The sequence below is a fragment of the Nannobrachium achirus genome (genome assembly GCF_963921795.1).
Source record: "Nannobrachium achirus genome assembly, chromosome: 20".
Lineage (NCBI taxonomy): Eukaryota > Metazoa > Chordata > Actinopteri > Myctophiformes > Myctophidae > Nannobrachium > Nannobrachium achirus.
Window position 1 is genome coordinate 49,056,266 of NC_137827.1, and position 25,419 is coordinate 49,081,684.

The window sequence follows — 25,419 nt, forward strand, 5'->3', positions numbered from 1 at the left end:
ATGTCCAAAACCGTTTGTTTTGTATTTATCATTTTAAAAATGATTTAAACTAGTGAAAACAGCCTATCTACAAGCACACAACGCCTCGCACCGCGAGGCATTGTGTGCTTGTAGATCTGCTGTTTTCACTACTTTTGTTCAACGGCCTTGTATGATAAAGCAGGGCTTTGCTTTGCGAAAAAAATTATAAATTTGAAACTTGGAGATACGAGGTTTCTGCCCGACAGTGACGATTTACTTTGTTGGCCGCACAGCCCCCAAAATGGGGAATTGTCCCGCTTTTCCCAATGGCCAGCACGTCCCTGACTTGAACAATCAGATCAGTAGAGTAGAAAGTACACTTAGTTTGTACATCCAAAGAGCAGGTGTTGGATGAAAGCCAACTTGATTTTTTGTAATTTGACTTCCAACCGGTAAGAACTTCATTAAGGTTAAGTAGGCCTACTGCAGTCAACATTGCAATTAAGTGCTGAAAGTCCGAACCCAGTGCCACAAGCAGTTGAAAAGCATACCTCTTGTGCCCGTGTGAAACCAGCCTCATCCTGTGCATGTAATGGGCGGCTTACGCACAGAGTTAAAAATTGACGCTGGAAAAATAGCTGTATGGTCGCATTCCTGTGGTGAAGTTCAGAGGTTTTTGTGGGGAGCTGCAACGAGTGTGGTATGCCTGGTAAGGCCAGAGGAATGATGGCCTAGGGATGACAAATAACGGTTGTTGGTGTGTGAATGTGAATAAAAAAAGAAGAGCTTTTGGATGACAGATGATATAAGATGGTGGTTGTATTAAAGTTTGGTATGGCGAGTAAATCAATTAACTGAACTAAGTAAATAGTTGTGGGGGAAAGAAGCATTGAGTGATGGGGTGGGACATGCATGGCAAATAGAAATGACAACGCAAAAAAATAAAAACAAGGTACAGCACACTCAATTACTCAAGGATCCATTTATTTAACGTTTAATGTGCCACTGTAAATATCCATGTATTTTTACATCAGGAATACATGCACACTTTTCTTTACATGTTTCCGGATTCAGATATCATTTAAAACTAAAACCAAATCAGCTACCTGATCATTTACTCTTCCAGTTTATAAAATATCAACTTGTGAAACAGGATTCAATAAATAAATAACACAACTTTCATTATCTTTGCAAAAAAAAACAAAAAACAAAACAATCTTCAGTAGTCTCTGTAGTAGTAGCTTGCATTGATCAGTGGCTGATATAACCAGTATTTAAGGAATATTATATCATAAATAGACTATTCAGTCAAGTTATGAAGAGAATATACTGCCACGTCTTTCAAAATCTTCTCTGGTTTCAATCTTTCAGTCCCACCGGTATTTGGTGTCTTCAGATACACACGATAGATATACAGTATATACATATACTGTACCAGTACAGTGCATGATAAATCTGAGTTATGTTTTTAGGTCTCGACGAGATAGACTGTACGAGTCCTGCACCATGATCTCCCTGATGATGCGCCAAGCTCCATCGCAGCTCAATATGGACCAATCATACACTCATTGGTGATGGGACGATATGACATTTCAATATCACGATTATTGTGACCAAAGAAATCACGATTTATGATATTATCGCGATAATCTAAATATCCCCAACATCCCTTATCCTGGGGCGGAACATTTGCCAAAAAATAGCTGCGATGCGTTGTGAGCTTGTAGATCGGCTATTTTTTGGCAAAGAGATTTGGTAGAGCAGTGTTTCTCAAATGGGGGTACGTGTACCCCTAGGGGTACGCGGGGGTACTGCAGGGGGTACTCAGAAAATGCCCCCCCAAAAAGACAAATAGAAGTATAAATCATGTTAATATTATTCATAGTTAAATAATTAACTACAATTAAATTAGATGGAGAAAGGGCAACCGGGATGTGTATGAATGATTGAATGTAAGTTATTGACATGAAAAGTGCTGAAAATAAATCTGTTCAGGAGGCACCGTTTTAAACTCTCACTTCCTTTCTTATTTGTGATGATATATTCTTGAAAAGGGGAGGTTATCATAGCATCAAGTTATGGTTTTAATTGCAGTTTTATAAGGAAAACGTTGTTGTCGGGTAAAGGGGTACTTGGATTAAAACATCAGGGAAAGGGGGTACTCAAGCCAAAAAAGATTGAGAAACACTGTGGTAGAGAGTGAAAAAAAAAAAGACTGTATCAAGTGCGTATATTATAAGTACGTTTTACCAACAGAGGGTTTAAATGGCACCGGATATGCAGCTTGGCAAATAAAAGGTGAATTGATCCCAGTGCATGACGGAGGACAATTTCACGATAAATTCAATCTCCACGATACGATTATCTTGAGTGTTTTTTATCAGGATAATATCGCTTATCGTCCCATCCCCAACACTCATCTCCTGTACCTTCTCGCTCTTCACACACACAGCTGCACTTCCATGTACGCCCTAAATATCTACAAAAGAGTATAATCTCTAAGGCTATTACTGTACACACATTGTTCTGCCTTGAAGAAAAATAGCTTCAAAACCTTTCAAGGTATATAATAAACGACATATTATTGCTTTACATATTAATACTCCTGCAACGTACACAACTCTTCTCAACATCGTTCGAGGACGGCTTGCACGGTAGTGTACGATCTACCTTTTTTTCAGGTCCTTTCCAACCAACAACTCCAAACAAGAGGTACCCTGTTTCCACACATTAAAGAAGCAACTCAACACAAATTATACTAAAAATATATAGTGCATTTTCGCTGTGATCACTGGTCATCCTTGACAAGTCAGTTGTGAAAACATTGAGGCGGTGTGAGTTTTCAGGCTTTAGTGTGTTCCTTGCTGAGACAGTTTTACGCAACACCGGCAAAGACTTGCCTAACATAAGACCACTGTCAGAATGCCGTTGTCTACAAAACTATACCCTTCTCGTTTTCCATCTTGCTCCTCAACATCAACAGAAACAGATTAGCAGCGAGAAGAAAGCAAAGCCCTGTGGCGAGCCGTCAGCCGTGACTTGTGTGTAACCCTCACCAGTGTGACCAATGAAGCGGCTCTGATGCAATGCTTTCGAGGCCTGTAGTTTTAGGGTTTTGCAAAATGTATGGTTATGTGTGCTGGAGCAGTGACTGCTTTTGAGCACATGCTTATGTGCATCAAGCTGCCAATAAACACAAACTAGGGTGTGTTTTATAGGACTAGGGATGAGTATCAGAAAGCAACACTCGGGCCAATTTATGTGAGAGGACACTTGGACGTGTCACAACAAAAATGACCTATATTCAACTTAGAGGTGTAGAGTGACACTTTCTTGAAAATACATACATGTATCCTTCATTGGTACCAAATTGGCCTTTACAGGTACCAAATGAGCATTTAACTGGTGTTAAATTAGCCATTACTGGTATGAAATTGGCCTTTACCAGTGCCTAACTCATTTCTGTCATCAATAGCCTATCAAAACATCTCATCTCATTTTCTTAGGTTGTGGGTATGGAATTACACTTGCCATACATTTACTGGGAGAACTGATATAGTCCCAATGACACCCTGCCTTATCCTACCCTTAACCTTTGACCCTGTCAGCAGTGGCACCCTGCTACCAATCTATTCACCGCCTCCACATCCCAGAACAAACCTGTCAGGTACCACACACACACACACACACACACACACACACACACACACACACACACACACACACACACACACACACACACACACACACACACACACACACACACACACACACACACACACACACACACACAAATTTCTCTCTTATTCACTACCATGGTGGAAACACTGTGTATGTGTGTGAGAGAAAGACAGCGAGTGAAAGTTTATGAGTGTGTGTGTGTGTACGTGTGTGCATGTGTGTGTGTGTGTGTGTGTGTGTGTGTGTGCATGCCATGCGTACATGTGCGTGAGTGCGTTCACGTGTGTGTGTGCCAAGGGGGAGAGAGGGGTTGTCGCGACGTTCCTCTCCACACACAGCGACATGTTTACACGGGGGCGATGATTAATGCGGCTGAGAGCGGTGCCACGTACTGACAGAGAACTCCTAACCTAAACAGAGGCCTCCAGTGTGGCTGGCTGTGGCCCATGTATGGGCTGACTGTTTACCCTGCCGCCTATCACTACGACTGGGGCCAGGCCAAGCAGAGCCCCTTGGTCCTGTCAAAGAGGGAGAGAGAGAGAGCCGTGTCTGTCTGGGCCTGGGTACTGTTGCTGGTGGAGGACAGACAAGACTCCTTAATCATTTTAACGAACGGCAGTGCATTCCAGGGCCAAGAGTGAATAGAGGGTGTCCACTCCACGTTATCTGGAGTGCCACTTTGTTGTTGCACGCATTTGCGGACATATCCTTCGGACTCGAGGTGTGCATTTGACAAGAGTCTGATAATCATTGCCGTCCGGTTACTGTGCATTCCAGGTAGGCAGAGAATGGCAAGTGTCCGTTATCTCAAGTACCACTTTATACAGGACAGTAATGAAAGGAGTATTCTGCTTAAAAAAAAGAAAAAAGAAACAACAGGAAATGCCTACGGTTTAACAAACTGCCACCCAGAGTCATACACTGACAGTGTGTGTCTGAGCTCGTAATCATCATTTACACCAATTAACAACCGATCAACTTCCGCAATCAAAGTGCAAGGAGTCTCACAATACAAAACACTCAACATTAGCTACACAACATTTCTGCTAGTATATTTTATGGATTGTATAATCCATGGTCAAGACAAGGCCACTTTGCATAATACAGCCAGGGTTAGCAAGGTTACTGTACTCCTCATGTGCTCTGCTCAACATATGCACACACGCACAAATGGTCCAAAATCATTAGGGCATTTTATCTATAGGCAACAGTCTCTAACAAATTAATCTGCAATTTTCACTATCCTTCCGTTACCAACCAAGAAGACTTAAGGAATAGCACAGTAAAAAGTAAAAGAAAAAAAGACAAAAACCCTGGCAGGGGACCAACATACCACTCAAACCAATAAATTCACCATTGTTTGTCTTATGGTTGGTATTTCTCACCCTGCTAATGATCTTAATTACCGAAGAAAATCCCATCAGTCATCATTGGTTTTCAAATGTAAATATTTTAAGTCCAAGTCTCCACACAACCAGATGTGCCACCATTAAACGTTCCTGTTCCAAGAGCTTATGGTATAGGAATACAGGGAGTATTGTTTCACTATGTCAAATTTACCAAAGAAACAAACTTCATCCTTAGACTTTCGGACTAGACCCTGTACTGTATGTCTTAGAAACCTTTTCCCTATATGAATATATAGGACTTTTTATTAGGAATTATATTGATATAATAATTTATTATATAATATATTCAAGGGAACGTTATATCTATGTCTAAATATGTCTTTGGTTAGAATGGTTACAAACCAACACCTTAAGCCTCCAGCAGAACTCTTGCTAAGACCCTGTCTTACTGTACATTCAGATGAGAACAATAAATAGCACTTTCACAACGTGTGAATATGAGGAGCTCGTATAAAAATATCCAGTATAAACCAAATAAAATCAAATGCAGAAATGAATATTAATAAGGATAACAAACTGAGTGGAATGACGCTGATGAAAGTGGATTATTTTGTGTGCAAAAAGTCACAGAACATTTCTTTCATGAGATGGCTGCATGAGTGAAATGAAAGGAGATGGGTCACCCCTTTTCAAATAACTAAATATTGAATAACTTCTCCAGATTCCTTTTCGTTCTCTGGGAGCTCTAAACTTTCATATCATTGTCCCTCTATGTATTTATGTATTAATAAATAACTGAGCAAAACTATTTTACACATCCAATATATATAATTAGTCCAAAATAGTTAAATAAAGTGGCCATTGAAATCCCCTCCTTAAATTTGTGCGAACACTTACGTCTAAACCATGGAAAGGGATACCTTTGATAAGGCAATTAGCCTTTTTTTTCTTCCTTTGTCAAAATAAAATTGTTAAGAGCCCAAATTATAATATTACAATATCTCAAGAAGGTAGCCGTTACCTCATGACATTACCTCGACTCCACGATTTTGTTCAGTGTGGTCGGGGTGTCCAGAGCTTACGAGGATTCGGGTTAAATCTCGAGTTTCTCACATAAACGAGGGCCCACCTTTTATATTTGTGGAACTGAAACAGAAGTTAGCTGTTATATTTAGCTGCCTGCTCCTTCTCGGCCTTCTCTTTGGCTTTCTCCTTCTCCATCAGCTTCTCTTCCTTCTGCAGCATCGCCATGATATCAGCCACCTGGTTGGTGGAGATGTCTATATCTTCCTTGTCGATCAATTCCACTACCTGGATAGGACGGAAGGAATATCAAATTATAGCAATCAGTTACAATCTAATCTCAGGGTCTTGGTGGTCCAAACCACATACCTAAAGTAGGAGCTCTGCAAAAAAGCCATTTCAGCCAGCATTATCTAAATTAACCCATTTAGGCCTAGAATTATTGAATGCTTTAGCTATTGAAAAATAGCAAGCTCACAGCGCGCTGCGAGCTTGTAGATCTGCTATTTTTGAAAAAGTTGTGAAAATGTGTGCAAATCTTTGAATATATGTATTTTTAAAGCGAACGTTTGTAACTCAAATTTTGCTTCTGGGGGGGTCCCTGGGCAAATAAATATCAGTTTGGGGGTCCTTCACATGAAAACGTTTGAGAACCACTGACATAGTAGTCTCTCAAGAACAGACTAACTGAGCTCCATTTAAGTGAAAAGGACCTTTTCTTTGAAGATAGCTAGCCAGATTGCTGACACAGAAACATAGGTTTTTCAAAAAACCTTAGGATTCAAAAGACACGTATAGAATCGGGTCAAAATTCAAATTTTCACGATGTTTCAAAAATAGCAGATCTACAAGCTCGCAGCGTGGCACTCGGTGCCGCGCTGTGAGCTTGTATATCTGCTATTTTTCAATAGTTAAAGCATACAATAATAATACACAATATGTGTACCCGTTCTACATGGGTTAAAGTCCAAGTGCCACAGGCCAATGTCTTTATTGATAACGATCCCTAGGTATTAGTGTCTTTGTCGCTGCCAGTTGGGAGGACTGTTCGAATCGGTTTAGCAGTAAGTGGCACCAGGTATCAAAGGACTGCAGGGCTTAATTGAATGTGGAACTGGAGTGTGTGACTCTTCTTCTCATTATCTTGTTTTTTCATGAGTCTGCAACCTAGCAAAGATTTGTTGGTGTACAAAGATTTGTTGGTGTGCATTGCTTTCTCTTTTCCTTACTATAATTCTCTGACTAGTTGAGGGTGGAACTGTAATACCATTTTCATTTTGTTAGTATTTATTAATTGTAATGTAAATCAATGTAATGTTTGAGGCAGATTAGGAGATTAGCTGCTCACAGAAATGTGCCCGTTATAGCACCACCATGAGGCCAGTTTGAAAAATGTAGGGTGCCATTTCTTCCATGGCCTAGCAATGTTTCATAGCAATTTGATTGCTAATGGGCCACTCCTGCAAAATCTATAAGCCAATTTTAGCCAATCAGGTTGGAATATGAAAAATCGGACAAATCTGTTTTGGTCACGAGTATAGAGATAGGGAGACCGATTTGCGCAAGAGTTAGGGTTAGACAAAATCTGTAGGAGTAATATAATTTATATTGCGTCCTAATTTATTATGCGTCACCATAAGAGACCAAAGTGATTTGGTGCAGAGGTTCTGCTCTAGAGTGTTTTAATGCAGATCCATCGGATTAGCTTCTCACAGACAGATGGAAAGTACACAAACATGGACCGACAGGGGCGAAAACATAAGTCTCTGCCACACCTTCGGCTAACAACCGGAGCGGAAGGCTCTAAACCGAAGGGGATGGAGGAGTTTCAGCGTTGGTCTATGTTCCTAAGGGAATTTAAAGGCCTAAGTTAAGTAAACACCATCGGCCCGGCGGACACAATGAACCCAAACAACAACCCAGTCGCAACATACTTTGATGACATCATCAATGTCGATCTTGCCGTCTTTGTTGTCGTCCAGTGCGTCTGCGAGGCTCTGCAGCTTGTGTTCTGGAATGTTCTGAATCTGCCTCATGATGTTGATGAGTTCGTCGATGCTGACCAGGTTTTCCCTGAAGGTGTAGAAGAGACTGTATACAGGAAACGATTACTTTTACACTGACATAAAATGGTGACTGAGATCAGGGAGAGGGAGGACGAAGGTCTGGAGAGTCTGCTATTCATGTGGACACAGCAAGGGGCTTTCCACTGTGTGTTGGATTCTAGGTTCACTGACCACACCATTCCAAAAAATTGATATGAATTAGGGATTGGACAATAATCGTTATTATCGTTTATCGTGATAAAAAACACTCACAATAATAGTATCGTGGAGATTAAAATTTATCGGGAAATGATCCTCTGCCATTCACCTTTTATTTGCCAAGCTGCATATCTGGTACCACTTAAACCCACTATAACTGGTAAAACAGACCTGGAAATAACGTCCTTGATACAGTCTTTTTTCCACTCAATATTTTGATTATATCTCGATAATATCGTAAATCGTAATTTTTTGGGTCACAATAATCTTGACATGAAATGTTCATATCGTCTCCAATCCCTAATATGAATAATATTTAGCTATTGCCTCTATACTGGGGTTATTTAAAGCAAAAGGTGCTGAAATGTGATGTCTACATTTAAAGGCTCTAACTGGAAAGCCTTTTGCTTTTCGTACATTACCAATTCAACTAACAATTTCACCAGGTGAAATACATGCTCTGAAAACGTTGAAATGCAATTTGTAAGTGTACCCATTCACTGTACAATTCATTTTAGATTATTACTAGTTTGAGATTATTCTGACCAACTCTTGTTAACAAACCAAATCTTATCGGTTAGCTTTCAAATTAATCAGTTTCAATCGATTTAACAGTTACTGTTACTTCATCCATGATACAGATTCAAAGATGATGCAGTAAGTAACGTGAGTGTACAGCAACTCAATGGAAAGCACCTTGATCTAGGGAACAGAAACTCAGCTAAAACTTTATTCCGCAATGGATGTATGACCGTATGTCACCTTGTCACATACAGTACAGTCCTACAATTGCCATTGTAAAATAAAGTGGTAATGGGGACTAAACTACAGCAAAAGCAAAATGAATAGTGGTTCCTTTTTTTCATTTTCTGATGCAATGTTAGCATTTACCAAGCAAGGATCATCTTACCTGATGGTGCCACTATATTTCTCAAAGAATAATCTGTGAAATTTTAAATGGATTATGACTGGTACTAAAAATGTGGAATACTTGGCTGTAAGATTTGTAGTATTCTATAATGTTATATGCATACTTATTTCTGGGAAACCTTTCGTCCCCCCTCTTTAATAATCTCTCCACCACCATTTTACTTAGTAAAGGCCTGTCCATAGTCTCTCCGAAACAGAACTTTTCTTCGGAGAGTTGCGACTTTCCGACTTGCAGATTTTCAGAACTCTAATTCTGTGTAATGCTTTTCAGAAGTCGCGAGTGTAGTCGAACCGGACCTTTCCGACAAAAAGTTTGGTTTCGGAGAGAGTATGGACAGGCCTTGATGATGCTGAGGATAGTAATCATGATGATGAATAGAGTTGTTCCGTTACCAATATCGGAAAAGCTGTCAATACTGCCTAAAATGCTGGTATTGGTGAGTATACCAGTCTATGCCAAATTGATACCACATAATTTATCACGTAATGATATATAATTTACAAAAAAACATTATTTGCCATTTTGAGTGCTTCATTTGAAGTTGCACTACTGTTATGCAAAATTATTGCACAATTTACTAACTTGTGGCTACATATTAAACAATTATTAATGGAATTACTATTTATTCCTTGATTTTTTAATGTATTCGTAATGGATCGGTACTCGGTATTGACCGATACACAAGTTGCGGGTATCGGAATCGGATTGAGAAGGAAAAGAATTGTATCGGAACATCTCTAATGATGAAGATGACACAGCTTAAACTATTATATATAGTCATGAATGATGAAATCTAGTCACAGAGGCATTGGACAACACACATTTACAATATGTAAATGTGTGAATTTCACAGCAAAGACAAAAACAACTGTTCTTGGGCAAAGTGGTCTAAATCTCTGCAGCAAAATGAATGAATTTGCAAATGTTGCCCATCTTCAAAAGTTGTCTTTACACCACAGCAATTTAAAAGTTCCATGTCTTAAAGAGACCACACACATACAGTACAAGTCTGTAAAATAGTGCAAAGCCAGTGCAGAGCTACGGTATAGTTTACAATGAACAATGTTCAGACCAAAGGCAAATGGTATTTCATGAACTGAGCATTATCAAGTTATACTGTACATGGCATTGCTGTCAAAAATGTCTCATGCCCAAAACCTGCTTAAAAGTTCAATGTAATTTGAAATATTTTGCAACACATTCCAGCTTATTCAACAGAGGTCCGACAGTATCCACCAAAAAGGGTGACGTCCCCAACATTCTTAAGACTTACCCGACAGGTGGAGTGCTTCCACTGACCGTCTGTCCGTCCAGTACCTCCTTGTCCTTCTCCAGCTCTCCGATGATCTTGCCGATGCGTCCAATCATGAGGTTGACCCTCTTGGACAGCCGCTGGCTGGCCTTAGACTCCTCTACCTTCTCCTGGCCCGTCTTAGAGAGCTCCTTCTTTATCTCCTCCAGATCCTATGAACAGAGATCATTAAATATAAAAATTAAATTAAATGTATTGTCGTAAAAACCTCTTCATCAATGGTTGTCCACCTACCATAAGCATGCACGCATGCACACACAGTCACACACACGTCCCAAACTCCCTGGACACCAAACCCTAAGTACATGCATTGTAAAAATGTTGGCCTTGTTCTTGCCAGCCTCTGCCTCAAATAGGTCACATTGCTGTATCACTCACACACAAACACCCAAATAATGCACACAAACGCTTATCGTGGCTACATCCATTTTGCGACAAACAGGATAAGAATTCTCCATGTGAGTCAGGTCACCTCGCTATATTCTTGCACGTCATCTTTCAAGTCCTCCAGTTCCTCCTTCTCCAGAGACAACAGCTTCCTCTGCTGCTTCAGTTTAGAACAGGCATCACCCAACGTATCAATCTCCTCCTTGGTAATCTCCTCTCCCTGGAAATGAAAGACACAATCAATACAAATGATTCCTTCCAAAAAAAAGAGATGCATGTTGTTATGTAACTAGATAATACACGGTACAAATCCTCATTGTTAAAGGAAACTTGCAGATTCTCCACCTGAATCCGATTGTTCTGATTTGAAGAGATCAGTAACATACTGTCAAAACATGTCTTCTGTGTATTTCTCCAATGTTGGCATCGCAAAAACGATGATGTCAAACGTGTAAATTAATATGAGGGGTTTTAGCACACTATATTATTGATCTCCTCGCATCAGAAAGGCACAGGATTCATGTTGAAAATCTGCATATTTTCCATTTAAAATATCCTAGGTTTTTAAAGAAGTGTTCATAAATTGTGACACAAAGGACACAATCACATAGTGGGCAGTGGGTGTGTTACAAATGTGGAATGATGAGTTGTTGTTAACCCCCAAAACAGATAGATTGAAAATGGATCCATCAATTACTTTGCAAAAATACATCTAACCAGAGAATGATATACAGTATACAGCACATCCTAAAATACATCAATATATACAAATATCAAGTAACATACCCAGATAAAATATTAACCCACAACCCCACAGAAAGGGTAGGAAAAAGGAGTTTGAAGAACCTAGCGGGAGTGTGCATAACATATTAACAAAGTAACTTACTTATAGAACTAAAAGGTTGTTATTTAGGGAAGGAAAGGGTTAATACAGTGTCTGAGCCCAGGAGTGACAAGGATAAGGAGAGGTAGAAGGTCCATATAAACCTGGTTCAAAGAGCATTTTCAAATAAAGTATGTAGTGTTTATTTTATCCTACTTGGAGCAACCGATACGTGATATTTAATACACTAACATATTTGATGGCCTTAAAATATTTGATGGCCCTATTCTATGCTAAACAAAGATACTAGCTCACTTTAAAACAGGGACATTGGCAGATGCTGTACATTTTGGCAAAGTAGAAAAACTCAACTGTGAATGACAAAAGTACAGTATACTAACTCTAAAGAATGATGGGGTATGGATGCATTTTATGCCTCGATCAAACACAAGAGATTCGGTTTCATTTGTTACACTGTGTTAAATAATAAATATGTGGCGAACGGCACCCATCTAGCAGTCTTAATGCCCTTTTCCACCGGCAGCGATAACGATGACGATAGCCATAAAATATCACAGCGATAATTATGCCTTCACATTGATGTCCGATAAAGTTATCGGACATCAATGTGAAGAGGCGCCAATTAACAGCCGCTCGCGCAGAGCGCACCTCGAGCTGTTTGTCAGAGACCCAGTTCCATATCACTGTGATCTTAACCACATCGTTGTTGATCCTAACGATGTAGTTGTCGGCTATCGTTGTCTGTATCGGTGTTGGGTGGATGCTGCCGATCCACTTCAATTGAAAACCCACTTTTTTAAATCGTTATCGTCATCGTTATCGCTGCCGGTGGAAAAGAGCCTTAAGACGTATAAAACAAACACTGTGCAGCCTTTGAAAATACTCTTTGATCTAGGTGAGGGTTCCCGGGTGTCTAGGGAGAAAGCAGACACATGCAGGGCTAAACTGGTTTGGATGAGAGAGACAGCTGTCAATCTAACCTGGAAACGCAGGAACTTCTGCCACTGTTCAAACTGTATGGCAGAGAGTGGCAGGGTGATTGGTAAAGATCAAACAAATGATGGACAACACAACATGACAGATATAGATGAAGCACTTAGAGTCTCATAAATCATACATTTCAGTGGAAGCCCAGTAAAAATAAAATAGATCATACTGGTGTGGTGTAGTAAATCTTTTCACAAAACAAATTACATTTGTTAAACGACTGGTCTGGATACTTACAGTACTATTTCTACTAAACAGAGAATGTGAATTTGCAACAGACGTGTCAAATAAATAACAGTTCAATGCTAAAAGCAGAGGTAGTGTAGACATTGCATTGCATCACTTCATTTGTACATTTGTTTACCATTTAATAGATTTTCAATCATCTAAAAGGCGTACCAAGAGAACTAAGAGAACATCACACTTGCTATTCCAGCATAACTTAATATCCAGGTGTTCATTACAGTAGAAAGGAAAAGCATACAACAATCCATCATACATCTACTGTATATGGGGGGAATCCTGCCATCACACATGTAATAAAGGTGTTACAGTATGGGTCCAAAGTCCAGCTTCAACAAACTGGTGTACTGAGTGAGTGTTGTCAGTCAGACATTACCTTGATTGTGTCCAGGACAGGTGCAGTGTCTCTTAGTATCTCAGATTGTTTGGCCCCATCAGCACTAGACAAGATCGGTGCTGTATCCACCAGGACCTGCTTGGCTCTTGCTGCTTCCAGATCCTCCTCGTCCTCCCATGGACGACAAAGATAGAGAACAGTCAATAACAATTAGCTACAAAAAAACGAATAGTAGTAATGCTGTAATGTAGAAATTATTAAATCACTAAAGATTCATTATGTTCATTACCCGAGTCTGTTACCATGCATACGAAATTCTTACAGCCAATTAAATGTGGAGCAAAGCACTTAAATTACAGCTATATATTACACTCTTAATAGACAGACATCTACTAAGACTTGTGTGACATTTAGTCTATTCAATATTAATAGACCTATAATAACCTTTTTCTTATAATTTTTCATGTTTATTTCTTGCATGCCTTTATAAACTTCAATACAAAATATGACAGTATAAAAAGGTATCAACTCTTTTACTGCTTCGGACGTTCCCGTTCGCCCCAATTTTGACCCCAGCGTTTTGCCAATACGAACGCTCGTTCTTTTACTTACTTTGGTGACTGTAAGCTGATAACTGGTTGCGCCACCGTGTACAGTAAAACATCTCCCGTAACGCTGCTTTAAAGTTTCCACCGCCCGTAAACAATAATGGAGTCCCAAATCACTTCCTGGCTGTTTTCTGTGGATCTGATCTAGAAATGCATTTCTATGCTCTGAATGGACGGAAAGCGGAGCGGCCCAATTCACATCCATTCATTGCATAAGGCTGCCCTTTGCCGCCAGCTTGGCTAAAGTACACATATAATAAGTCCAATAAAAAAAATCGTTTGGAAATAATCAATAGATATTTTTCTATAACATCGCAAAGGTAAGCTGCTTTTTGCTGGCACCAGCCCCAATAAATAAATAATAAATCTGGCAGTAGAACTGTTAATAGACAAGACAGCAGGTCGGCCTCTTACTTTGGCAGCTTTCTCTGCAGCGTCGGCCAGCCTCTCCATCTCTCGGTCCTTGTTGTCCTGGCGTATGGCCTCCTCCTCTTGCAGCGTGGCCTCCAGCTTGGCCTTGTTGTCCACCTTAGACAGCTCCATCTCAGCTACGATCACCTGGGCCTCCTTCGTCTGGGCAACCAGGGGAGGATTGAGGAAATTATGATGATTGATCATAAATTGATAAGATAGACATTACGCCCACTCCTTAACAACCTAGGCCAGTGGTTTTGTGCCATTTGAACGGCACCAGTTGGTGCTGGGACCACTGCACTGGCCCAGGTGTGATTTCACTGGCGCTCCTATTGCTGTTCTGTGGTCCGGCCAAGTCATCCACTATTTCCACTTCAGTTTCTAATCTACATGCAGTGCTGCTGGTCAACATATTCTCCTCTTGTTGTAATATAGTTCCAGTTTTAAGCTACGATTGTATCATTTTAACTCTGCCGTTTATTAGTATCTTGCCACCGTTTAGCTTGTGATCTGTTGTGTTCATGGACAGTTGGACACATCACGACACGACAAAGACTAAGACATAAACACGGCACTGATAATTATTAATAGCCAATAGCCTACAGGAAAGCAAAACGTTTTTAAATCAGATTTCCATGATAGCATGGTAAAGTTATGAATAATTCATATGAGTATTTCGATAGTAGCCCAGACAGTGCGCCTCCGTCGTCTCAACCGAAAACAAGCGATCCTTTACAAGGCGTCTTCCACGGAAACAATAATAGCCGGTGGTACACATACCATAGGTTGAGAACCACTGAACCACTGAACCCATACCAGTGGCGCAGCCAGAACAGAGAAATAGGCTGGGCCTGGAAACGTCAGGGTGGGCACAGGGGGGGACTTCGTTTTTTTGCGCGGGGTTTTCTGTAAATTATTAGGTTTTTTGGGGGGGTTAAAACGGGTGCGGGCGGCAGCAGCAACGAACAATAATAGGCCAATACAATGCATTGAGTTCCCAGCTGCACTTCAGCCCAACAACACATTTCCAAATATAAACTAAACAGTTATCAATTAAATACAATAAAGTATTGAAATGTTCCCTATCATCATTATCAGTTATCATTATTTTCCTTTTTTTTTCCTTTATTTTTTTGGCCAAAATCAATGGGTGGTCCAGCTTTCTACATGGAGGCCCACCCATGGCTGCACCCCTGACCCATACAGACACACCTGGTCCTTAAACCCACAAGAATAACTGGCCATCCCCCCACCTCCCCACACGCATGCACGCACACATACACATGAAACCGATTCCTAATAAAACTACATATAAAATGGAGACCCAGCCACGCTAGCGTACCACAATCTCAGGCAGGGTCTGCAGGGTGCTCTTGAGCTGGTCAGCAGGGGACAGGGTGTCAGGGAGGAACATGGCTCTGGACAGCAGCAGCAGGGAGGTGGGGATGTGCTGGTTCAGGTGGAGCTCCAACCACTACACATGGAGAAACAAATGGAGGTCCTGTTACAGTATGTCTGATGGCACAATTTTGTACCAGGAACGCATCTGAGTCACGTAACCACTTTAACCATTATTTTGTAATACTTTGGCTATTTGAAAATAGCAGATATACAAGCTCAGTGAGCTTGTAGATCTGTTATCTTTGAGGGAAAAAAAACATGAAAATGTGTTCAAATCTTTGAATATATATTATTTTAACTTGGATTTTTTTTAACCCAAATCTTTGCTTCTGGGGGTGCCTGGAACAAAATATTTTGAGATTCAAAACTTTGAGCACAAAGATAAAGAAACATACGTTTTTAAGAAATCCATTAGGATTTAGAAGACATTTTCATGTATTTTTCAGGTCTTAATGGGTTAATTGCATTTACCCCATCTACATGTATAATTAAACGAAGTAAGCAAATCTAAGTTCCTTAATATCTTTTGTCAAGTTGGTCATACTTCACAACATAACACCCCAAAATAACAACAACACCACACACACATACAAACTCATTTAGTCCATTCTTTTTACCTGGCTAAGCTGCTCTCTCAGTCGGTCTTCTGTGACTCCCAGAGCCCTCATCCCTCGGGCTCTGCACGCAGCCTGGACCTCAGTCACATTCATACTCTCCACTCCCTCCTCTGCTATCAGCTGGAAGAATCAATGACAGACAGAGCATCGTTTAGATTAGAAGACTCAGCTCAGTCTGAACCGAGATCAGAATGGGTCAATTTAGAAGATCAGAAATCAGCTTGTACTAAACTGAGGTCAGAATCAGTCACTTCAGCATGTCAGAAACAGCAAAAATGCAGAGCTACAAGCTCAACGTTTGTAGATCTATTTTTGTTATTTGTCGTGCAACAAAGTACAGTATATATACTATAGCAAAATACTTAAACCCCATACACAGTATACCACCAGCTCCCTATAATTTGCTTGTTTGCTCTTTTTTCCCTTTTTCGCAGAAAATAGTGAATGTACAAGCTCAAAGTGCATTGTTGTGAGCTTGTAGATCTACCACAAGTAACACACCAATGGCGAGTGGTGACCGTCAGGTCAGAGCTTCTAAATACGGCACAAACTTGTCGTTGTGTCTTTGGCGACCATGGCGTTGTGGAAGCCAAGTGTGATCCGCCTCTCTCCCCAAACAGACATAGCTGACTGAGCAGTTGTTGATTGTGACTGACAGATGGACACGGACTCGGTGTTCAAATACTAAATGCTCCCTGACGGTAGCAATTATCTGCAAAGGCTTTCCCCAGCACAAGGACCAAATGGACCTGCAAGGGTCCATTTGGTTCCATTTGTACAATTTCAATTCAATTTTATTAAATTCAATTCAATTACATTTTATTAAAGTGTCAAATCATAACAAGTTATCTCAAGACACTTTACAAAGGCTAAAGAGCCGTGGGAGAGAGAGAGGAGAGAGAGAGAGACAAGGGAGAGACAAGGGAAAGGGGGGGAGGGAGGGAGAGACAAGGGGCACACGCACACACATACACAGGTCCTACACTCTCAAGAGTTATGGGAGTCCTTGAAATTAAACGGTTTGAGGACCACTGCTCAGTGATATTGTCACCTTGTCGTCGGCGCGGATGGCTCTGAGCTTCATGATGAGCTGGAAGCGCAGGAAGTTGTTGGTGCCGATGGACTGCAGCTCCAGCAGGCGACACAGCGCCACCAGCTGGGGTCTGGTCAGGTTGTCCAGGGTCAACTCGTCCTCAAACAGCTTGGAAAAGCGCATGATCTGCTCGTTGCTGGGGCGCTCCCCGGAGTTTCGGATCTAGGAGGAAGAGGAATGCAGCAAATTAAGCACAAATACATGTACTGTATATCAAAACCGCCACTAAGAACCAATATCCGACTTAATCAAGTACATCAACTGCAGAGGTATTCATTAATCCACGTTTTTTCAGTGTTTTAATCTTATTTTCGCAGGCAACAGGAACGCACCATGTGGCCAGGATGTAAACAAAGGAGCACATGGCCACACAGAGGACCGTCTTTTTTATGGGGGGAAAAAAACAACTGCATTCTGAGCTTGTAGATCTATTTTCACTACTACTAAATAGTAATTGTTCATTAATTGCAATCGGGGCAAAGGTTTGAAATAATCGTGATACTAATTTCATATCGACGTCCAATCATACTGCATTATAGGGCAAGACTCTAGCCCTATCATGCAGTAGGAATGGACGTGGCCTACAGTGAAACGCTTGAGGATGAGGAGAGTGGAAGAGAGTGATATGATGGAACCTCCCCCTCCATTATGTTACATTTGTACACTCTCTACACATTTTTATGAATTATAAAAGTATTTTAGACAACCTGTATGTTGGTATTATTAATACAATATCATTGGCACATCTGCAGTGGTTAAAGGTGGTCTCCAGTGTATATAGAGGTATACCCTGGTGTCGGGTAGGACACCTAGTGGTTAACCAGTAGTATGGCCTGAAGCATTATCTCCCCTGGGAAAGCAGGGATGCAGTCTTGGCCTAGCAGGGACCACCGAGACTCATGTCTTTCATGATGTATACGTCATATTGGAGGTACTCAGGAGCACATGTAGAGACCAACCTTCTGGAAGAAGGTGGAGAACTCCTCGGTGACATTGTCCTTGACAACCTTGTTCCTCAGAGCGATCTCCTCCACGGTGTCCTGGAGGAACTTGGCCATCTCCAGCTTGACCCGCAGCTCCTTCTTCAACCGCTCCTCCTGAAACCAGGACGCACGTTAAAACACTGGTTCTCAACCTTTTCAGGCCGCGACCCGCAAAATAATCATATTTTTACTGGGGACCCCCCCCCCCCACCTTGACGAGCACAAAGAGTTGAGGCATTACATTTTGTATATGTAATGTTGTGAAAATAGCCGATCTACATGCTCACAACGCCGCATGTAGATCGGCTATTTTCACAATTCCTGCCTCTAATATTTGACAATTTGGCCAATGTTTAATTTGTAATTTTAGAGGTATTAAAAAGTCCTTCAATTGTCACTTCAGAAATATGCTATACACTCAAACATTATGTTGGGTTGTTTACTGTAGAGTGAGAAAACAATGTTGCACATTAAGTTAATCATCTGAGGACCCCCCAAAATAATTTGGGGACCCCCCTGGGGGTTGAGAACCACTGCTATAGAACAGCGATTCTTAAACAAATTCATGTCAAGGACGCCTTAATTGAGACGTAGGATTCCTGTAGATTCCATCTGTAGTTCTATAACTGTTTAAATTGTTTGTGAGGAGATAACAGTGGAGAGAGTGAAACCTATTATCTGGATAGTAAATCTTAAACATTCTCTCATTGAGCTAACTTCTAGCTGTTGAATATTAGAGAAATCTAATCGTTTTTCATTTTGCTGCCCTCAAGGCCCCCCTTGGGGTCTGCGGAGACTCTTTGAGAACCACTGCTCTAGACTGAATTATTTAGTAAATAATGGTATTTTTCCCAGAATTAAATTTGTTTCACACTTTTGAACACAAATACAAACAAATACAAACTAAAGGTCACTCAAACAGGCTGCTAAAAACAGAGGAAGCAGAATAGAAATGGGACAAAAGATTACAATAAACAATAGACTAGCCATGGAGCACTGCAGGACCTTTTTGGAAGGACATAATTTTTACAGAACTGTAAAAGTTGACCTAGGCTCTGGGTTGCAGGTCGAGGTCAGAACGGTTAGGGACGGTAGGCCAGCTACTCTATGGTTAAGGATTACAATTCAAATGGGATTAAGGCTAGACCTCTTTGCAGGTAACTTTAACCCTCATTAAAGACCAGCCCATTAGAACTCGGTGGGAAAGTTGAAACTCTAGGTAAAAGGTCATAAGAGATGTGCTATACTGCACCGTAGAATCCTCTGTGCGATAAGTGATTTATTTTTGGTTAAAAACAAAAAGAATTTGGTTAAAAAGTTAAAGTTCTGCATTCAGAAAATAATATATTTTGTTCAGTAACAGGGTTCTCCCCATCTAGTAAGTAAATACATTTGAGGTAGGTTATAAATGCATACCATCAGGAGAGAATGCCAAAAAGATAATTTATGAGCTTGTCTTCCAGTTCTACTTTTGTCTGCCTAGAGCTAATTTATATGTATCATCATTAAAATTAACTTGTTTATCCTGTTTATCTCTCCTAATTGAAGGAAATTGGTATCACAACCCTGCGAGCTTGTAGATCTGCTATTTTTTTTAAATCATGAACATTTGTGTAAGTCTTTGAATATTTTTGACCCGAATCTTCTAAATCCTTCTTCGGAGTCAGTGGTAAATTGCATGTATTTGGCCACGGACCCCCATCTCAAAATATGTTGTTCCAGGGACCCACCTGAAGCAAATATTTGAGTTACAAATGTTCGCTTTAAAAAAAATATAAGTCTTTGAATACAAAGACTTGCAAAAATAAAGAAATCACGATTTTTCTAAAACAGCAGATCTACAAGTATATCTGCTATTTTTCAATAGTTAAAGCATTAAATAATTCTAGGCCTAATACTGAGGACTTTACTGTGTCCTGGGCACCAGATGTCAGTATTTGCTAAGGATGAAAATGAACAGTACCTTTTTGGACTTTGTCTCGAAGGTGGACGGCAACATGTTGGGGAAGAGTTTCAATGCGACAGGAAGTAAGAACTCCATGAAGGGCACAATGATGAACACCAGGAAGGGGAGGAGCCTAAACACGTCGGCACACGTTCTCAGGAACTGGGGAGAAAAAGGCTTGTTTAAGGTATTGATTGACAGAGCAGTGAGTGCACATGCATTATACCCAGAAAAATTTCAATTTAAGATTGTTGATGAGAAGCAGCAAAGAGAGAAGCCTTTAGGTGTCTTCACGTTCTCGTAATTGCAAAGGAAATTTCAAAGGCTGGTATTTGACAATAAACATATTCCTAACAGAAAGAAATAGGGGGAGGAGACATTAAAGACTCGATGACGCACTTAACATGCTTTTTGCCATTAGGAATGTGTTAAGAATGGGGAAAGGGGAAGTGTCTGTTGTATGAGTATGAGTTAAAAAAAGGGATCCCAATTTAAACAAGTCCACATGCTTTCTTGTGGTGTTTATCCTTTTAGTTGACCATGTATTAGTGTACTGTACTGTCCTGTACCTTTACCTACGCAAACTTCTAATAAAGTATTCAATCAATCACTCAAAAGTCTAAATGATCTTTTGCAATCAACTCACGTTCATGAAATGGAAATAACACTAATCACTATATTATTTGTGAAAATGTATTTGAAAGCGTCCCTCGTGAAGTTGTATGTATCCCTCAAGTCTTTGGAAGCCAAGAATGACATTGAGCACAATTAGAGAGCAGAGCTTAGCGATCTCAATGACAGTCATCCACCATTGAGTTGTGTTCTACCAAGCTGTAGATTGTACAAGTGTCCAGCAGAGGTCAGCGTTGAGCAGAGAGCAGCTACCAGAGAGAGCTGTGTGTGAATAATGTTCAGCTCATTTCCCTTTGTCTTCCCCTACAATCACCCCACTCAACCCTCTTAATAGCAGCTTCCACACGACAGTCAGCACTTTTGACCCCATGACCTTACATCACTGAGGCAACAGAATCCTCCTAATTCACTAGTTTGCTATTTGTACTGGAGCTGAAGACTGTAGTGAACATTCTGCCTAGTGAGGCTTCAAAAACTACAAACTACCACTGTGCCAACATACAGTCGGAGGAAATTGGAGAACATTTAAATACTTGGGATTTGTAATCGAGGGTAGAAGTAGCATTGACCCCACAGCAATCCTCAAAGAATGTCAGTCTATTGATTGTACCAAGGCACTAACCGGTCTTGCGTTATTGATGAGACACTTATCCATAATAACATTACAGCTGAATTGACAGTCCTGATTATTTATTGTGATCTTCATTTTCATTATTTCATAATTCATCAGTCTGAATGATATGGAAAATACAATGAAATACTGCACTCTTTGCATCTCAAGCCAACATATTAACAATTTAAATGTATAGTATGCTGTACATTCTACATTAAATCAAATGTTTCTGTATGGTCATCACACCAGTATTGAATGACTGCTGACTACCGAAAAGATAAGAAATAATTACACATGATCAGCTGTCCAGCTAATAGACATTAAATCAAATCTATCAAGTCAAATGCAGGCATCCGGCTAATGCCCGATTTATACTTGGAATGCGCGCTGTCTCTCGCACCGAAAATAGACGATCTACAAGCTCACATCTAGTGACGTGTTGGGAGCCTGTAGATTGGCTATTTTCGGTTAAGGGGTGCCCAGAGGGGGGTAGTGTCTCTGGGGACTGGGAGTCCACTCTCTGTCCACCTGCATGTCAGAGAAGCGAAGGAGAGTGAGGGATTTAGGCAGAGAGTGAAAAGGCCTTTGTCCTCAGCACCATTGACATGTATACCACCTCACAGAGCTTCACTTAAAAAGAGAGGGATGTGGGTGGATGGATGGAGAGAGAGAGAAAGGAATACTTCTGTTCTACAGCCCAAATGTAATATAGAGATGAAAGGGGAGATGGAGTGACTGGACGGGTGAATAGAGAAATTTCTATTCACGCATAAAGTGAGAAAAAAGTGAGAAATCCACGAGTTAGAGATATTATGCGTAAGGAGGAGCAGGAAGATAGAGCGGTGACCTATCTGCTACAGAATAAAGTAAAGACCCAGAGAAAGAGTTAGGAATGTGCTCTAATGAGCTGCAGCATTAGATAGACTTGGATGGGAGGGATGGGGGGGGACACAGGGAGGGAAGGAGAGAGTGGGCAGCAGGGGTGTTGCAGCAATTTCTGGGCCCTTGGTACAAGGATTCACTGCGGGCCCCCCCATGAATGTTCTTCATAGGGGAGGGGGTTTAACCCATTTAGACTGGGAACACGTCATTACGCATTATTCTGTGCTTTAACTATTGAAAAATAGCAGATGTATTTTTGAAAAATTGTGTAGTCTTTGAATATTTCAAATCCTATGTTTTTTTTGAAAAACCTATGTTTCTATGTCAGTGGTACTCAAACTTTTTCATGTGAAGGACCCCCAAAAAGATATGTACTTGACCACGGACCCCCACCTCATAATATTTAGTTCCAGGGACCCCCCAGAAGCAAATTTTTAGTTACAAATGTTCGCTTAAAAAAGTGCTTCCATCCATCTATATAGCGTTTCTGTATTTGTACTACACATCTTCTATACCATCATATCTTTCCTCGCCACTGACCCAATTTCCCACAACGTTTCATAATCTTACAAATCACATATAAATTATTTCTCATGAAGGCAGGGAAGGAGAGAACTGTGTGTGTGTGTGTGTGTGTGTGTGTGTGTGTGTGTGTGTGTGTGTGTGTTTGACAGACTAACACAGAAAGACCGTGCAGGCTGAGGCCTGTGTGAGTGAGAGAATATGAAAAGAGAAGAGATTAACAAGCCAGAGTTGAATGAAGGTCCATGGGTCGGGGGAGTGCACCTCCCACGGAGTGAGCTGCCTTTGAAAAGGTGTAGATGGGGTGTGATGAGGGCCCGATGGGGGGCAGGGGCACAAGACCCACCATTACCACAGTGTTTTTTGGTGGAGATCACTCACTACTGTAAACTGGGGGGGGGGGGGGGGGGGGGTTGTGTGGCAATGGCTCCGAGTGCAATAGTTGTGTTGCAATGGTAAGAGCATGATTCTAACACTGGCTGGTACATTAGGTCAATCTCAATGTCCTAACTATTTATATATTAATTAACAACAGTGTTCTGTTAAGTAGGGTGATCATATTTTCAAACACCCTAACTGGAACCCTAATGTGCATGTTGTGTATGCAATGCATGGCATGCAAATGATTTTGTAAGTGCACTTTAATGAATGTGTAGGCATTTTATTCAGGATGGGGGAAAATTCTTTTAGTACCAAGTGCTGAATAAAACTATTCAACTAAAAGCAGGCCAATTTCATCGTGAATGTTGAAAACTGGGACATGTTATAGATATTTGTTGGGACACCCAGCTTGAAATCAGGAAGGTCTCAGACAGTTCGAGACGTCATGACACCCGCGAGTAGCAGGCTATGTGTTGTGAAAATAAGTCAATTTTATCATATCAAACATATAATTTCATCATTCAGCAGCCATTAGGCCTCTTCTCTAGGGTGACTTATCTAGGTCGGAAACAAAGTTCAAGGTCGGATTAAGTGCCATAAACAAAATGTCACAATGATTCAAAACGTTTAACACCAACGCCAAGACATAGATCAGCTATTTCTGCCAAATGTACACTCTAGAAGAGGGATGCTAGGGTCAATTTGGATGTTAGAATTTCCAAGGATTTCCAGCACATCCCGTACGTATCACTACCAAGCCAGAGCATAAGGGCACATTCTCCAGTAGGTCCACGGTGTAACCACAGGAGCACAGACTCTGCTTCTCAGTTTAACAAGAATATTCATGCCTTGCCAGTGATGTCGGCTATGTCTGCATGACCACAGTGAACTGCATGACATGGGGCCAGTCTGCTCACCTTCCCTGTAAGGACATAGTGACAGGGGTAACCCTCCCCAACAATGGCTTAATGCCTTTGGGCCACAATCCAGTCCTGACCTTCTATGAATATAATATGGCATGTTGCCTAGAGACAGTCATAATGTCATGACACAATGAGGGGAAGGTGATCACAGTGTGGTGTCAACAGGAAAACTACGCTCAATTATGTCACTCAAAGTCACAGCAAAAATAAGGGCTGCATTGACTGGGAAATTCTGGGCCAATGCTGATGCTGATTGCTTAAAATCTTGGTTGTCATTTGGTACAATGTTATTCATTCCCACAGGTACCAGGGAAACAAATGAATTAACAAATTTAAACAGATATATCCTCTTCTACCACACATTTAAACCGGGTTTCCTGCACAAGTGCTGAACTTTTTACCTGAGCTAATAGAGCCTGCCTACTTGCTCAGGGGATGAATTGAATCTTGTCAGATCCTGTGTCTAGGAGAGACATGACCTTTGAATTGATCGAAATGTCTACTCTGAATAGAAGATCAGGGAGAAAACTACAACCACCCCAATTGTATAAGTTACACTAAATAAAAAGTTCCACATTTTATTGGGAATAGCGCCGTAGATAAACATCGGCATGGGTGAATGTCATGTTATTTTCTGATACATGGCGGTCAACAAGGCGTGTTTCGTCCGATACCAATGTTTGGGCGAGTATTTTCTGCATGCCTAGCTGAAGACTCCTCCTAGAGAGTTCTAATCCATGCAGTATCACAGTCTGCAGCCATTTTCTTTAACTGATCCAATTAGATTAGCCATAAAAGTCTAGACTGTATTAACTGATTCACCACTCTGTCGCCCATAATCTTTACTGCTCAGATGCCCTGCTAACACCAATTTAGGACAGGGAATCTAGCTGTGATCTGCTACAGACCCTTGTAAAAAAAAAATGCTGCTGAACAATAGCTAGTTGTACACCAGAATATTTTGTATACAAATTAACCGTGTACATGCTGTCCAAATTCACCTGCAACTGGCTGGTGGTTTGTGTTAACTTCCCATATTGCACATATTGTGCAATACATTGATCACTATGAGATTTTACTGTCTA

The 25,419-nt window shown here is 40.8% G+C and overlaps 1 protein-coding gene across 1 annotated transcript in view; it reads right to left on the bottom strand.

Annotated features, from left to right (window-relative positions):
* Nucleotides 1–699: 699 nt before the first annotated feature.
* letm1 (leucine zipper-EF-hand containing transmembrane protein 1) overlaps nt 700–25,419 on the bottom strand; it is a 35,876-nt gene continuing 11,156 nt past the window's right edge. The window contains exons 4-15 of the mRNA XM_080751317.1: nt 20,399–20,542; nt 18,412–18,549; nt 17,411–17,614; nt 16,360–16,479; nt 15,684–15,815; nt 14,342–14,500; nt 13,359–13,490; nt 12,733–12,765; nt 10,994–11,128; nt 10,483–10,673; nt 7,949–8,105; nt 700–6,302 (exon numbers count right to left, since the gene is read on the bottom strand). Coding sequence (XP_080607443.1) covers nt 6,150–6,302; nt 7,949–8,105; nt 10,483–10,673; nt 10,994–11,128; nt 12,733–12,765; nt 13,359–13,490; nt 14,342–14,500; nt 15,684–15,815; nt 16,360–16,479; nt 17,411–17,614; nt 18,412–18,549; nt 20,399–20,542 — 1,698 coding nt within the window. The 3' untranslated portion in view covers nt 700–6,149. The remainder of the gene's footprint in view (nt 6,303–7,948; nt 8,106–10,482; nt 10,674–10,993; nt 11,129–12,732; nt 12,766–13,358; nt 13,491–14,341; nt 14,501–15,683; nt 15,816–16,359; nt 16,480–17,410; nt 17,615–18,411; nt 18,550–20,398; nt 20,543–25,419) is intronic.